The 18334-nt window shown below is 33.2% G+C and overlaps 1 protein-coding gene across 1 annotated transcript; it reads right to left on the bottom strand.

Annotated features, from left to right (window-relative positions):
* Window positions 1-14348: 14348 nt before the first annotated feature.
* On the bottom strand, window positions 14349-16660 carry LOC147076301 (uncharacterized). Its single transcript, XM_085940373.1, is given in 2 exon segments — window positions 14349-15883; window positions 15886-16660. Coding segments are annotated over 2 exon segments (2310 nt in total).
* Between the last annotated feature and the right edge of the window lie 1674 nt (window positions 16661-18334).

Here is an 18334-nt window from a genome sequence, read left to right as displayed (position 1 = left end):
CGTTGTGTTTCACCATCTGACTCAACGTCCAGCGGTTCACTTTTAATATCCATTTTTACAATAATCTGATTACAGAACGCTGAAATACAACACAAGACACGTGTCACTATTTTTAGGTTATGCAAGAATGTCAATCGCTGTCAGTATAGATATAAGAGCAGTTTTACAAACGGTAAATACTATTATATTGAAATGAAATGATTAACACTGGTCAACGTGTTTAAATTATACTTCTATTGAACGAGAATAAGTGTTGCAGCGTTGGCGGAACGGTAACAAATAACAACGAGGAAAAGAGAAGGAAACAAGATGGCGTCCCATAGTTCATTTCAATTGGGGACGTCAAAAAGTATTGACATGTTAGATACTGGTATCGTTACTTTTGTCAATATCTAAATATCATTCGATGTCGATAACTTTTCCCTACCTAGTTGAATTAATATTTAAACGGGAATAATAAACATGTATGTAGGTACGACATTTTTGAACATTACAATAAGACGACACACCACAATCAAATTATTCATTAATTATTGTCATCCATTTTAATAGGTACTAATGTCACTTGATACAAAACGGCACTTAATGTATATTTAAAAAAAATATTAATCATTTTAGGTGCCTCTTACACCCAGAGCCATCTTTGAATATATTCTTTAGCACATACATATTATTTTATTAACAATAATTTGCGATGGCACATAGAGCATTTTCTGTAACCTCACCTTTTTTATCGGGAACTCAGTAGGTATTCATTTTATTGAATATCGCTAATAGGAACGTCATGTTTCTTTATCGTTACTACTCTTTTCATGTTGTTTTGGTTTTTCAGGTAGGTACTTACTGGTTTTTTTTGGTAGGTATTGCAAATCGAGCCGCCTCGCACCACTCTCGGTCTTAATCGAGCGTATATGATTCTAATGATGTTTCCCTAATACCAAGTGTCGTGGTACAGAAAGGTACGGTGAATTAAAAAAAGAAAAAGAATTCATTTATAATATAATAAAAAACGAAGCTATACAATTAATTCGGAAAGCAAAATGTATGTGAAGGAATCTTTTCGCCCGCAGAAAGATGTCATTTATTTAAATGCATAAAGAGTCTGTATTCTATAAACTGGCGTTCACGTCACACGGAAAGCATGGTGTCATCGCGTTCAACTTTTCAAGTTTTCAATGGGTCGGAAAGAGATGGATGGTGAATCTGGGGGAATACCGGCACGACAGTTTATAGAAGAGAGACACTAGCCTTTGTGGCACCCAAGTCGGACGGCTCGATGAGTCCAACATCTAATTGGAGCCATCCAATATATTAAGAATAGGTAATAATGGCTGTGTTAAATGGAATTGTGTGCTGATAAGTAACGTGAAGGTGAAGTGTAAGGAAATGAAATGAAAGGTAAAGTGTAGTTACGCGGCTCCGGTTATTTGAAACCAGCTGCTTGTTCACTGTCTGTATGTCGATCCAAAGCGACATTATATAACTTTTTGCAAATTTTATTAGCTCTGGGAAATGTTTACAGGATAATGAACGCCAGAAACTAATTATGTAAGAAGCATTTTGAACTCGAAAAAGTTCATCAAATTTTATTTTCAATAAAGAATTTGTTTTTGAAACAATCAGTTCCATTTGTATGCTACTAGGCATCTGCATTACATTTTGTTCACTAATTGAAAATGGGTTTATAAAAAATATGCGAGTATGTAGTTTTGTACTTGAGCAAAATCATGAAAACGACTATCAATGACCTTTGCAATATCTTCATTTTTTCAATATATTTGGTCAAATTTCTATTATCCGCAGAACATTCATTCTGCTCTTTCAAGTGTGGAAATTGACTCAAATCCCTATTTTTTAACTGAGAGACAGTGATGCCAACCGTACTATAATTATAGTACAATACTATAATTTGAACTCCACGAAAAATGTAAAATACTATAATTTCACGCCAAATACACCAAAATACTATAATTTTAAACGATTCAAGGCGAAAAATGTTCTTGTACTATATATTTTTTAGAAATACTATAATTTTAACGCCTTTGTACTATAATCAGCATAGAAAAAGATGGCAACACTGCTGAGAGATGAACATTTTTCATTTCATTTTAAATGAACTGTTGCTATGAGAGCACTCAGGTGTTGAAAATATGAAGATGGATTCAGTTATGGCGCCTACTCAGTGACGTCCCGGGGGTATACAGATGGAGCGTCGCTTGGGGGCGGCAGTTACTCGAAGGGCGGCAAATCGAGGAGAATCATTAGGTATATATAGAAATAGCTACCCACACTAATTAGTAACTAATAACGGAAATATCTTTCCATTAAAAAAATCAGTTCTCTGGTTGGAAACCAAATGTATTGATTAACTTACTCACAAGGATTAACAAGACTGTATTTTTTTGTCGTGTTCGCGAAGTCTAGTTTATTTTTGTTGTCCTTGGAGGTCACGTCTTATGTAATTATGTATCTACCAATATACCAATGGGTAGATACATACTTGCCTAATTTAAAATTTATCCAAATATTTTTGCCGCTCATACGCGAGTTTTGGAAGTTGCCAAGTGTATTTTTAAATGTATCTGAATTAATATTTTAAAAATTGAATTAAATTAATAACGTAAACTAGATTTATTAGTAGTTATATGTTTGTCGGTAATGTATCTATACAAACATTTCTGAATATTTTAGTCATGAAAGGATGATAAAAAAATACTGTATAAAAAAATATAGCGGCATTTTGGCGCTCTCTAGGGACGTCATTGCGCCTACTTCAAAAGACTAGGTAGGCGCAAAGATGCAATGCGTCGCGTTTGGCGCATGCGCTTCGGTTTGGCTACCACTGGTATAGACTATAGACCAAGTCTACAATTTAGAAATTAGGCATTTTAAAAGATCGGTTCAAAAGTTTAAATATGTGTTTTTAAATACATTTAAGTACTCGTTTTACATTTTATACTGGTACATCTCATACAATTACCGTATAATCGTCTATAATAATCGGACATCAATAAATATAGGTAATACCTGGTGACCGGACAAAACAGAACATGACAAAACAAAACATGACAAACCAGAACAGTGTAAAAACAGAACAGCCAGGGGAAAAATGAAACATTAATTTTTGTGGACTCTATTTATTAATTTAATTTTAAACGAAATACATATAAGTACTTAATGCATACTTTTATATAATATAGAGTATAATATAAAATTTTATAATGTAATCACTGCATGTTGGCCATTCGTCGTAAATAAATCAATTTATCTGTTTGATTTTGATAACTATGCACGACTATTGCCACTCGATTACTAGGGGTCTCATAATTTTTCTTTATAACTTCATGGAGTGCAGCTGCTAGATTTACCATAGCTTAACACCATTTATTGTAAAATCCCTAAAATGATTAAATTACGGAAAATACAAGATACGGAACGGATTATAAAATGCATTTATTTAATGGCGCTTTGGAAATAATTTATCTTGTTTGTCTACATTCAACGGAAACCCTGATAAGGATTAAACTATCCATCCGTTTTTAATTCTGACATCCAAATGTTGCTAATAGATAGATTACAATACATATTCAAATAGCTAAAATTCCGTTTTTTATCTCTGCAGTATTATGAAACTGATTATTCCGTTGTACCTAGCCACCCTACCACTACTTAATGCATACTTTTATATAATATAGAGTATAATATAAAATTGTATAATGTAATCACTGCATGTTGGCCATTCGTCGTAAATAAATCAATTTATCTGTTTGATTTTGATAACTATGCACGACTATTGCCACTCGATTACTAGGGGTCTCATAATTTTTCTTTATAACTTCATGGAGTGCAGCTGCTAGATTTACCATAGCTTAACACCATTTATTGTAAAATCCCTAAAATGATTAAATTACGGAAAATACAAGATACGGAACGGATTATAAAATGCATTTATTTAATGGCGCTTTGGAAATAATTTATCTTGTTTGTCTACATTCAACGGAAACCCTGATAAGGATTAAACTATCCATCCCTTTTTAATTCTGACATCCAAATGTTGCTAATAGATAGATTACAATACATATTCAAATAGCTAAAATTCCGTTTTTTATCTCTGCAGTATTATGAAACTGATTATTCCGTTGTACCTAGCCACCCAATGATTTTGAACATATTATATTGATTAAGATGAGATATCCTAAGTTTGCCGGCAACACCGAGTTAAGTTTATTTGAGGCTTTTTAGCGATTAGGAATGCAGAAATTAGGTTAGTAGGTAAATAATTTGATTTATTATGGCGGAATGAAAATCTGTGCTATTAAAAATCTATCAACATAATACGATAGATATAAGACAATTTCAATATTCAATTTATATTTTTCCTGAAAGGTCATAGTTATATTAAATTTATCGTTGTTCTGTTTTGTCATGTTCTGTTTTGTCGTGTTCTGTTTTGTCACTGTTCTGTTTTGTCACGGAACCGTCATATTATAACCAAACCACGCGTGTCTCGACCTGTATTAAATGGAATTTGCAACACAGGCTGTCAGTGGACGAAAAGTAGGGATGGCAAATTCATCCGAAGTGAACGAGGGATGTTGTAAGGTAGAATAACACATGTGCAGCCGTGTGTTATTACGTTCGCCAAATAATATAATAGGAATTTGCAACACAGGCTGTCAGTGGACGAAAAGTAGGGATGGCAAATTCATCCGAAGTGAACGAGGGATGTTGTAAGGTAGAATAACACATGTGCAGCCGTGTGTTATTACGTTCGCCAAATAATATAATAGATACCTAGTATTTGAAATAATACTACCTTCGATATATTAATTTTATCAACATGCAAAGTAGTTGTTTTGCTTACATAGTACCTACCTACAATATTAAAAAAAACGTATAATAGGCGTGAAATTACCACTAAAATAATACAACTACCAAACATTATAATATTTCTTATACTAATTAAGTGTCTTACTCTGAAAAGCTCAAAATTAAGAAAAAACATAAAGCACATGTAATTATAATACAAAATACATTAAAACATTGTGTGCAGGTGATTAGGGTTTTTTTGCTATTTAAATTAAATTTAGTCAATAACATTATGTACAGACGAAGTCCATTTAAAATGGTACACCTACATAACATAAACTAATTTTACAGACATGGGTACATAGAAATATTGCAGTGGCGTAGGGTGGAGGTTAGCAGTTGAGATCCGAAAAATAGTGCATACTAAACTTCATCAGTCATACGTATTTGTTTAAATTGAACTAAAACTTCAATTATTTAGATGGTGCTGGTCTGTTTTCAGAATTCAATGAAGCCCTGCGCAAGCCAAGCCTTAATAGATATTTAATATCTATATTAGTAAAATAATACTGGTCTATCTATAAAATATTTCATTAAATCATACGTCATCATCTTTGATATTTTATAGATGGAATGGTATTTTGTATCAGATTATTTGGTTTAGGCAGGACATCATGAATTAACAACATGACGTGTAAGATGTATTTTACATTCAACGAAAATAAATAGGTATGAATGAAAAAGTGTGCAAAAAATTGTCGAATAGCCTGGGGCGTACCAAAAATATTATGGTTTGGTTTCGGTAAGTTCTAGTTGAATTTCAAAAACTATTCAAAACCGTATGTAAACTATTGTAGTATTAGTTCAATAAAAACAAGAACGTATGTCTCACAAACAACATTAATATGCATTACTTATGTCGGATCTACAGCCTTCCTCCACCCTGCACTAATAAAAAAAAAAAAATTTAATTTTTTTTTTATTTTACACATAATAATTCGAGTGCTTAAAGTCAGACAACGTTATCTACAAAAAAGTGTTTTTTTTTTTTTTTTGAGATAACGTTATTTTCCATTTACGGCTACATGATAGTCAAACAACGTTATGTCAATATTTTCAAATTTCTTATTAAATCGTCAGTAAAATTTAACGCTAACTACATAAGTTACCCTTGTTTTCATATTTTTTTTAAAACTATCCCTATAAATTTTAGCATCATCATAAGCAAGATAAATTTACAATTCACAATAAATTATAAAATATTAACATTAGGTTTTAAATAAACATTTCCCTTGTTGAGTTACAAGAATCTAAAATAACGATTTTTGGCTCTCCTGTAAAGTTGCACTTTTGTAGATAGTGTTGTTTGATTGTTTGTCACTAAGCCCTCGAATTTACAAATATATTAAATTTAATTGTATATTATTATGTGTATGCCTTCTAACATCAGATCGATTATGATAGTATTTATTTATATAATATTATTATTTGGTACCTACTTATGAGATAAGAAGTAAAATGATTCAGTTATCCTAAGATGAATTTCTTGCACCTACCTACAATTCACCGATTTTATGGACATTACTGTATTATAATAAGTACCTGTAAATGCAAGAAGTTCAATATAATTATTTATGTACATTGATACCTACTTTACAATAATTATATGGGTATATAATGAAAAGATAAGAATAAAATATGTCATTGTTCATTGAACCTACTGAAAAATATTATACCAGTTTGTCCGACGAGAAAGTTTGAATATAACTGAAAACACTATAAAACATTTACTACAACTATTGTGTACTTTATAAACAAAAGAAGGGACACGTTAACTGTGGCTTTTGAATTGCATTTCCCGATTCAATATTATTTTCGGGTGAAAGCTATTATTAGTGATTTACGACAACCTACAATATGATTTATTATGGACATTACATTTAGATTCATTTTTTAATTCTTCTTGGTAAAATTAATATAGAAAGGTATCATTGACAGTAATATCGACAAAAAATGATATTTTAGAATATCGTAATAAAAACTAGAGTGCTCGGTAAATTAGAAAACCACAATTAACTATAGAATTATAAATAAATTATGTGTACTTTAGTCATTAGAACATACATTTTATGTAGCTATCTGATTTCAATGAAGAGTATTTATTTAAATGGGTTTAAATACAACATTTGAATGGGTAGGTACAACAATATTATGAAATTTATCGGAAACCATATAGGTACAAATTGAAAAAACCTTGATATTTTTTATAAGGTTACATTTTGTTTTAGCATTTATACATTATTACCGAATACTTTGAAACTGTTAGAAGTAAGGAGGACTTCAGATAATATCTAAGTACACATTTAATGACTAAGGCCCCAAATTATAGAAAGTATTAAAAGTAAAAAATTCATCATTAACATTTTTCATGTATCTGTAATATAACAGAAAATGAATAGTGAAAATAAAATTTTCATATCGTTTTTAAGTTTTGAGATAAAAGCCGTGTCTATATAGACACGCGTGACACTTGTGTTATCATTTTTTTTTGGATTGTATGATTTATTAGTAGAATTATTATAAAGTATGATAGTTTTCAATACACGTTACATACAAACCAATCCATTTCCTCCACTGCGTTCTGATTTCAGATGTTTTTTTTTCTTTCTAAAAATAAGTTACAGCGTCGATTTTTTCTATTTTTGTGAATAAAACAATTTAACCCATTAAATCGTATATCTGCTAGAATCATTGATTTTTATGAACATAGTTTGAATATGGATCCTATCAAGATACATCAGCGTTCTTATTTTCCACATTTTTTCCGTAAAATTGATATTTTGTGCAGCTAGGTGTTATTGCGTGTAGAATCTCCAGTTGCAGTATAAAATAATTAATGACAGAAATGTTATTCTTTGAAACAATATAATCAGAAAACAACGGTTACCCTTAACACACGTCCATCTTTTTGTGATTATAAAACAAATGGCCACTTTGATACTGATATTAATTTTATTATGTCAGCTAGATCATTCAAATGACGAACAATTGAAACAGTGTACTTATAACTGACTAACGTTTATAAATGAAATTATTATTTTAAAATAACAATTAGGCAAGGTAAACTGTACTACAGTAATTGCGCGTCCATATAGGCACGAGTGACACTAACGTGAGCAATTGGGTCTGCCATTATAGAGTTAAAATGACTACTTTGCGAGCACCTAATTGAGTGCAATTTGCATTTATCAGTTTTTCAACAATGTGTTATTTGATGTTTTTAAGATAATTAGGTAGCGTGATTCTATTTGAGCACACATTGTCTTTATAGGGGTGTACACCAGTATGCGTCATTTTGTGGTTGAAAACTACTAACTCGCAAGCGGACACAAAATGCATTTATAAGGTTATTCAGCAGTATGCATAATTTTTTGTTAATTTAAGACGAGTTAGTCGCAAGCATCTATATGAAAATCCATTGCATTTATAGGGTTTTTACCAGTAAGACAGAAAGAGAAATGACAAAGGGATCCTCATGAATGGAGAATACCTGAATCATCTGCGCTTTGCCAATGACATAGTAATTTTCTCGCAAGACTCAGAAGACCTCCAAAGCAGAACGCAGGAACTCGCTGAAGAAAGCAACAAAGAAGGTTTGAAAATAAATATAACAAAGGCGAAACTCATGTTCAATTGCTTTGCGGGCCAAAAAGAGATCCTCGTCAATGGCGCTCACCTCGAACAGGTGAAAAGCTACATCTAATTGGGACAACAAGTGTCTATAGATGTATGTATATTTGATGAAATTGTTCGAAGAGTAAAGCAAGGCCGGAGAGCTTTTGGTCACATGAATACACTATGCCTAATGCGCAAAGTTTTCAACAGTTCAACCTTAGTAACAGAGAGATCCGGACACTTAGAGTAGCACAACGTGGTATGGAGAGGTGCATGCTGGGCATTACGCGAAAGGACAAAAAGAGGAATGCGTGGATAAGGAAGCAGACAAGGGTTTGCGATGTAAAAAAGTTTATTAAAAGCCTTAATTAGCGTTGAGCTGGACACATAGCTCGAAAAAAAGACAATCGTAGGACAAATCTAGTCATCTAGAGGTATTCAAGAAGTACAAAACGTCCGCAAGGTAGATCTAGAGGCCGCTGGATCAATGAAATGAAGAAGTTCTGCGGAAGTACGTGGCAATGCAATACATAAGAGCGAGAGAAGTGGAAGCAGCTTGAAGAGGCCTTCACCCAGCAGTAGATAGATTCAGGCTGATGACGATGATGACAAAGTATGTGTAATTTGATGTTTTTTAAGATTACCAGGATGCGAGCATCTATATGTGCACATGTTGCATTTATAAGGTTTTTCACCAGTATGTGTGAATTCATGTATTTTAAGATTACTTTTTAGCAAGCATTTATATGAGCACACTGTGCATTTATAAGGTTTTTCATCAGTATGTGTCGTTTCATGTCTTTTAAGAGCACTAGATCGCGAGCATATATATAGGCACACATTGCATTTAAAGGGCTTCTCACCAGTATGTGTCATTTTATGTTTTTTAAGATCACCAGATCGCGAGGATGTATATGGGCACACATTGCATTTATAAGGTTTTTCACCAGTATGTGTCATTTCATGTCTTTTAAGATTACAAATATGCGAGCATCTATATGAGCAAACATCGCATTTATAAGGTTTTTCACCAGTATGTATCATTTCATGTTTTTTAAGACTACTAGGGTCCGAGCATTTATAAGAGCACACATTGCATTTATAAGGTTTTTCACCAGTATGGGTCATTTCATGCATTTTAAGATGACTTGATTTCGAGCATCTATATGAGCATACATTGCATTTATAAGGTTTTTCACCTGTATGTGTCATTTCATGTCTTTTAAGATCACCAGATCGCGAGGATGTATATGGGCACACATTGCATTTATAGGGTTTTTCGCTACTATGTGTCATTTCATGTGTATTAAGATCACTAGATCGCGAGCTACTATATGAGCACACATCGCATTTATAAGATTTTTCATCTGGATGTGTCATTTTACGTGTTTTAAGACAACTAAGTTTGGAGCATCTATATGGGCCCACATTATATTCATTAGGTGCATGACTTTGGTAATCAATCACATCCGTGTGAACCAATTTGTGACTTTTGAGAGCACATCCGCATCCAAATACTGCGTTACAAATACTACAAATCAAATTTCGTGTGAAATGTTTTACTCTTCTCAGAATAAGTCGAAGTTCCTTCTGAGTATCTTGTTCTAAGATTTCATTTTTAATATTTTGAAGATCTATTCTCATTTCGGAATACTTTATTACTCCATCAGGCGAGGATTGTTGACTCATACTTGTATCGTTATGTCTTGTGAAAATTCCCTTTATAGTAACCTAGAAAAACCATTATATTCGAATTTAATATTAAACATTCTAAATTATGTTGTATTCTCATCAATGTACCTATATGGAAGAAATATCAGAAACATATTCAAATTACATAAACTTATTCAATGAAAGAACTTATGAACTTACACATTCAGGAGACCAACCATTTGCGTGTGATGAATGTGATTTCCAATATAATCAAATATGTAATTTAAAAATACCTAGCAAGCTTAAAACATATGGAATGGCAATACCTAAGTCATTTTTTTCGACGCTGTTGCTTTTTAATACCTTCAGGCTTAAGTAAAGTTGTTAGAGCGAAACTGACGATAAAAATCGATAATAGTACCTACCTAGGTACCTATTAAATACAAATTAATTATTGTTACGGTTGCATCTATATTATATAACATTAAAAAGCAAATATATGAAACAAATTTTTAAGTAATATTAAAATAAATAATCTTACGATAATATCAATAGGTTGGTTAAACAAATACAGTCCAATATTATGTAACACCCAAAAGCAAATACCTACATAAAACACTTTCATACAATATTGTGGTAGGTACGTACAACTTTTAGTGTACGATTTTATTATAGTTTTGAATGCATAATCGCAAAGGGGTAAAGTAATTGACAGATGTGAATAGGATTGGTTAACTCTGCAACTGTACTATGTTTATTACTAATATTTCTTATTAAATAATTCATGATCACCAGAATTACGTTACATGATTCGGTTTTGCACCCTTTTTTCCATAGCAGTAATGATAATATTGTTTTATTAGTCTGGGATTTACAGAAATATTTGCGTCGGAACGAACAGTCGACTCGTTATTAAATCATTATGGGTTATCTTAGGATTTTGATCGTCTTTTAAAGTTTTGTTGGACAGTATGACGTCAGTGAACTGATTTTTCAAGAGATGCGAAAACATATCGTCAGCTGAATGCAGAACTATTCTAACATACATTTGAAATTTTTCAAGAGAGAGGTTTTGAAACAAGTTACTGAAACTATTTATTATCTTTATGGATAAATGTATGCATCATTTTTTAGTAGGGTTATTGATGAGAAAATCGGTGCACACAATAGTCTATATAAATAACAAATAAGTGAAGTAGGCTGTTTCAAAAAAATCTTCTGCAAAATATTTCAAATATGAGTTAGAATAGTTCTGCATTCAGCTGACGATATTTCTTTGAAAATGCCGGACTCCTATAACTCACTGCACCAAGTTATAAATTACGATTAATTATTAGTCAGGTACCCACTTGTGAATCATTATTAGACATCGGCCCAGTGGAGCAAACGCCGAATTCTTCAATAGGAAGACAGTTTCCATCGACGTCAGCTTTGATATCAACCTACAAACAAATAAGTAGGTAGGTACGAATAAGTTTTTAATAGAACGTTTCGAAGACAGGGAATAAGTGTAAAATTCATTGGTAAATGTGCCGCAGCTGCCGTCTTGAGATTTTATAACGTTAAGATCAAATCAAACCTAACCAAATAATATAATCTTGGATTGTGATAATGATGCATCAAAATGTATGACAATTTTAAATTAACAATTATTGGATCGGAAAACCTATGCGTCTACAGGAAAAGGTATTTATTATAATTGTCTACAAGGAATAAACTGTTTTCGATAAAAAAAATACATAAAGCTCATGACTGCATCTGCGGCACAATTGCCAAAACATTATATAACGCAACATCAATTAAACATTATCAAAATCGGTACCTAACCTTAATAATTGTGGTATCGTCAACAAGTTCTGGTGATGAAGGACCTTTCGGGCTAACTTGGTGGATATTTGGTATAATTTTATATTCTATAACACTGCGTTGCGTTTCAGCATCTGACTCAATGTCCAGCGGTTCACTTTTAATGTCCATTTTTACAATAATCTGATTACAGAACGCTGAAATACAACACAAGCCACGTGTCACAATTTTTAGGTTATGCAAGAATGTCAATCGCTGTCAGTATTGATATAAGAGCAGTTTTACAAACAGTAATTACTATTATATTGAAATGAAATGATTAACACTGGTCAATGTGTTTAATTTATACTTCTATTGATCGAGAATAATTTTTTTGCAACGTGCGAGTGGCGAAACGGTAACAAAATGAAACAAAAGCGGATGGAAACAAGATGGCGTCGTAACCCTCAATGCGATTAGGGACGTCAAAAAAGTATTGATACGTTAAAAACTGGTATCGTTACTTTTGACAATATCGAAATATCATTCGATGTCGATACCTTTTACCTAGTTAATTGGCGCTTGTCAAAATTCTAGCTAAATAAAATTCAAACTCTTTTCAGCATGTACATAATTTATGTGAGTACGACATTTTAACTACGAAACTAGAAACGAAACTAGAACAAGACGCTCAACCATTTGGTACAAAACGGCACTTAATGCCTATTTAAAAAATATTAATCATGCTAGGTAGGTACCTCCTATACCCACCATTGAATATATTTTTTGGGGCATCCATATTATTTTATTTACAATACCTATTGGCGATGGCACATAAAGCATTTTCTGTAATCTCACCTTTTTCTATTATCGGGAAATCAGTACCTATTCATTTTATTGCATATCGCTAATAGGTACGTCATGTTTCTTTATCGTTACTACTCTTTTCATGTTGTTTTGGTTTTTCAGGAAGGTATGTAGGTAGTTACTTATTTTTTTGGTATTGCAAACCGAGCCGCCTCGCACCACATGTGTTTCTGATTCCAATGATGTTACCCTAATACCAAGTTCGTGGTACAGAAAGGTACGGAGAATTAAATAAAGAAAAATAACAAAACGAAGCTATACAATTAATTCGGAAAGCAAAATGAATGTGAAGGAATCTTTACACCCGCAGTAAGATGCCACTTATTTAAAAGCATACAAAATTAGAGTCTGTATTCTATAAACTGGCGTACACGTCACATGGAAAGCATGGTGCCATCGCGTTCGACTGTTCAAGTTTTCAATGGTTGTGAACGAGATGGTTTGAGAAACCGGTACGCCAGCTTATAGAAGACAGACTTTAGCCTTTGTGGCACCCAAGTCGGACGGCTCGTTGTGTCCAACAGGTTGGAGCCATCCAATACATTAAGAATAATATTGGCTGTGTTCAAAGAATTGTGTTCTTATGATGAAATATGAAGATGGATTCAGTTATGGCGCCTACTCAGTGACGTCCCGTGGGGGTAGGCAGGTTGAGCGTCGCTTGGGGGCGGCAGTTACTCGATGGGCGGAAAATCGAGAAATATCATTAGGTATATATAATGAAAATAGCTACCTAAACGTAGTACCTAATAACGGTAATATCTTTCCATTAAAAAAATCAGCTCACTGGTTGGAAACCAAATGTATTGATTGACACACAAGGTATAACAAGACTGTATTTTTTGTAGGGCTCACGGTGTCTAGTTTACTTTCGTTGTCCTTCGAGGTCACGTCTTACGTATACCTATAGGTAGATACACACTTGCCTAATTTAAATTTATCAAAATATTTTTGCCGCTCATTCGCGAGTTTTGAAGTTGCCAGGTGTATTTTTAAATCTATCTGAATCAATATTTGGAAAATTTAAATAAATTAATAAATGAAACTACATTTATTAGTACTTATATATTTCGTCGGTGAACCACCCAATTATTGGCACTTTAAGGGAACTGAGCAGTTCAAGTTCGCAGAGTATTCTATCAATTATCTTTCTAAGTTCCTATGTTTCTGATTTAAATAATATGTTTACTTAACTTTTATTTGAATACTTCCAATAACACTTTTGTATTGTGCATATGCACACAATTGTGATATTTCCTGAGTTTGGCCCTTACTCCAATAAATTGGCATACTTTTTCCTATTATTGACACAACCTTTTCCAATTATTGGCACAGTTAATAGAGATCCAAAAAAGTGTATTAATCATGCAAATTAAACACGTTTTACACTAGTATTCATACATTTATTATTAGGTAACATTATTTTTAAAAAACCTCAAAAGAAATAATGATTATATTTAAATAAATTCAGGAACTAATTGAGATCAAAAATTCTCAAAAAATATTTAGGTGTCTAAAATAAATTACGTAAGTTCTTATGATGTTAACCGTTTAAATATTTAATCATCATCATTTAAAATGGCTTCAAGTTCTTCCACCGTGTATGATTTCTTACGACTGCTTAAAATTTTATCAAAAGGATCTCTAATCCCATCATTTTTCTTGTCTTCATCAACTATGGGATTCGAGACTTGTTGGTTAACTATTGGCACCAGAGGCTTGTTCAATCTTATATCGGCCAGTACTTTGATTCTTTTCGTTTCGGGTATCATATTCTCTTTTTTTACATTAGGTTCTCTTTCCACTTGACATTCTCTTTTAGTTGTATTTTGCACAGGTCCGAACTGCACTTTCTTACTCTGTTTATTTATTAACGTTGCTGCTGTTTTTTTTGTAAGGTTTTTCTTTTCTCCTTGTTTAGTTTTCACTTCCTTTTGTTTTTGGATTCTCTCCTCTTTTCTTTTCTTGACTTGTTCTTCTTTAAGACTTTTTTCTCTACGTTTCTGGGTTTCCTTGCTTTGCCATTCGTCTGAAGTTAAGACAAAGGAAACTCTTTCACTTTGTTTAACGCCTTTTCTTTGAGGTGTTTTCGGTTTTACTAAAACGTCACTTAATTTTACAGGGGTTAAATATTCTTTCTGTTGACTAATAATATCCATAATCTCGCATTCTTTAACTACATGTTCTTTGCACGTTGCTATTAAACCACTTTCTGGAATCTCCATTTCGTTTTTATCTAAAGTAACTAAGTCACTTTCAAGCAAAGTTTTGTGTTCTTTTCTTTCAAATTTGTTTTTTCCCATTTCTTCAATAGATTTCTGCACAGTAACTAAATCAAACTGTGAGTTATCAAGGATATCCATAAATAAAATTGGCATCTCTTCTATAGTGATTTCTTCTGTAAGGTTGTCCTCATGTAATATTTCTGATTCTTGGTGCTTTTCATCATGTTGGAAATAGTTCAAAAGCTTTTTCAGGATTTTGTCACTGTCTATTAGAAAGTCTTCGGTAAGAGTTTGTAAGGCATTCAATTTTTTCTCTCCCACTATGTTATAAAACGTATCTTTTGATAGAGACTTTTCTTTGAAATTGTCATTGTTCTTCTCTTCGGTATTAGAATTTTCAACAGTTTTCTGACGTGCTAGGCATTTGTTAAAATTGATTGCATCACAATTCCATGGACATAAACCGGTGGTTCTAAAACCATTTATAACAGTAGAAGGCTTAATGCCGTTTACGACAGCTTCCTTGAGCACAGGAACAAAATCTGTTTTTGTGAGTGCAGCTAAGGGGTTTTCACGCCTCCACTTCAATACACTTTCTTTCCAAGCTTGCTTAAGTGGCCTGAATGCTGAAACATCGGCTGGCTGCAACAATCTTGTTGCGTTTGGATATAAAGCTACCAGAACTATGTCCAAGCTTTTACACAGTTCACTCACTTCCAGAGAGAGGTGCGTTTTGTGTCCGTCAACAAAAAGTAAAACGGGGAGTTGTCTTTTTGTTTTCAATAGATAAGGGTGTAAAACGTTTTTTATATAATCATAAAATACCTCTGCCTTCATCCATCCCGAATCGCTCAAACCAATACCCCAGTCTCTGGCACATTTAATGTTATATCCTTAGGCAACCTTTTATTCGGAAATATGATCATTGGAGGCGTGGTATCTCCATTGGCAGAACACGTGAATAGAACTGTTAGAGCAGATTTGGCAGATGCATGGTCTACTTCATAAACATCCTTCTCACCTCTCATTGCAATAACCTTTCCACTTTTTGGGCATAGCTGAAAGTTTGACTCGTCACCGTTGAACACGCGACTTGGATCCGAGAGAATGGTAAAGTAACTGTTGTCTTTTAAGTAGGTTTCAATTCCAATGAACCAGTTTCTTATATCTTGCTCTGACACTGCCGCACTTGATGCTGTGACTGCCTCAGGTGCACGTATACTTAATCCGGGATGACGATACAAAAAGAGTTGGTACCATTTATTACCAGGTATTCCATCTTTGAATGGATTCTTTCTATTTGCTTTCTTTATGAAATGTGCAACACTCAATTGAACATCTAGTTTTCTTCTAGGGAATCCTTTGCGGCAACAGTCTTTAATCCAATTCACCAAAGTCTCTTCCTCGTTTTTGGTTAATACTGTACTTGGTCCTGGAAGGTCTTGATGATCTACTTTCCGTAACCTGAACTGAATAGTTCCTCTCGGTACATGAAAGGTTTTTGCGGCCAGTTTTTTACTCATACCGCACTTTACAGCCTCAAGTGCTTTTACCAAGTTATCATGGTTGTATATTTTTCTTTTTATTATTGTGTTGTCGAGAGTCTTCTTCTTCTCTTTCCTCTTTTTCACATTAACTGGATCCATTTTGAATACTTCAGTCCGAAAATAAAGACACAAGCTATAATTTAACCCTATTATTGGCACAAGCCAAAACCAATTATTAGCATGGGGCTAACATTTGGAAAAAACGAGTGTAACATATTTTTATCAATGGAATTACTTAGAGACCCTTTAAACATAGACAACGAACAATTAACCTTAAATAAAATTTTAAATTCAAATGCCTGGCTCTATCCCGCAATCATTTAAATCGTCAGTTTATTGATAAATACTTCGATGTAGACAAAATAGCAAGGCTATTGAAACATTTTCTTACCGTGGCAGAAAGAAAATGGCGGGAAAAATCACAAAACACAACGGAGCACTTTTGACGCACTATTTTCTCGCTATTTTGTTAATCCTGGTGTGATGAATGTTGCTTGTCGTAAACAATATTAATTGCTAAACACATTTTTTATACTTGGCAAACTTAACTATGCTTACATATCTTATATTTTTACGTTAACTTGAAGGGTGCTGATAATTGGTGGAGTGCCAACAATTAGGTGCGTCACCCTATCTATACAACACATTTTATAAATATTTTAGTCATGAAAGGATGATAAAAAATACTGTATAAAAAAAATAGGGCGGCCTATTTGGCGCTGTCTAGGGACGTCACTGCGCCTACTTCAGAAGAACAGGTAGGCGCAAAGACTATAGACACTGCTATAGATTATAGACCAAGTCTACAATTATTAAGAAATTAGGCATTTTGAAAGATCGGTTCAAAAGTTTAAATAAATGTGTTTTTTAAATTCAGTTAGATCATCGTTTTACATTTTATTTACTGTGTACATCTCATACAATTACCGTATAATTGTGTATAATAATCGGTCATCAATAAATATAGGTAAGTATGTGATATTGGTGACCGGAAAAAACAGTTCATGACAAAACACAACAGTGACAAAACAGAACAGCCAGGAGAAAAATAAAACACTAATTTTTGTTGACTCTATTTATTAATTAAATTTTAACGAAATATATAATATTCATAGATAAATATAAAAAATCAATTTTTAAGTGAAATCATCAAGGCATAATATATACTTTCATTTTTTTTACAATACCTACCGTTTTTTGAAAATAATGGATAGGTACTTTTATATTTTTCTTCTTATTGTGCCATCCCCTAGCGGAGGTCGGCCACCATCGAGGCGATCTTATCTTTGTCGTCTGCTACCCGGAACAGTTTGGTGGAGCTGCGCTCATACCAATCACTGAGGTTCTTAAGCCACGAAATGCAGCGCCGTCCTCTGCTACGCTTCCCATTGATCTTTCCTTGAATGACTCAAAAGAAGCTTCTCAAAAGCTTCAAGTCTTCGTGACATCTCTTGGTTTAGCGTCCATACTTCCATACCATAGAAAAGAATTGAGAGCATATAAAAACGTACCATACGCAGTCTAAGACCTAGTTTAAGATCTCGATTGCCAAGGAGGCGTCTCATTTTGAGAAAGACGCTCTTTGCGATCCCAATTCTAGTTTTTATTTCCTGAGACTGGTCCCATTTCTCATTGACCCATGTACCTAAATATTTACAATGGGTCACACGTTCGATTGTTTCGCTATTAATGACAAAATTTGTGTTGGTGTCTGGTGTCGCTGTTTTTGATACTAGTAATAGTTTTGTTTTCTTGAGGTTCATTTTTAAACCA

Source organism: Rhyacophila brunnea, unplaced genomic scaffold (assembly GCF_057557595.1).
Source record: "Rhyacophila brunnea isolate RB1 unplaced genomic scaffold, BYU_Rbru_1.0 scaffold_13, whole genome shotgun sequence".
Classification (NCBI taxonomy): domain Eukaryota; kingdom Metazoa; phylum Arthropoda; class Insecta; order Trichoptera; family Rhyacophilidae; genus Rhyacophila; species Rhyacophila brunnea.
The sequence above is the reverse complement of the archived record's forward strand: the minus strand, read 5'-3'. Positions and strand labels throughout refer to the sequence as shown.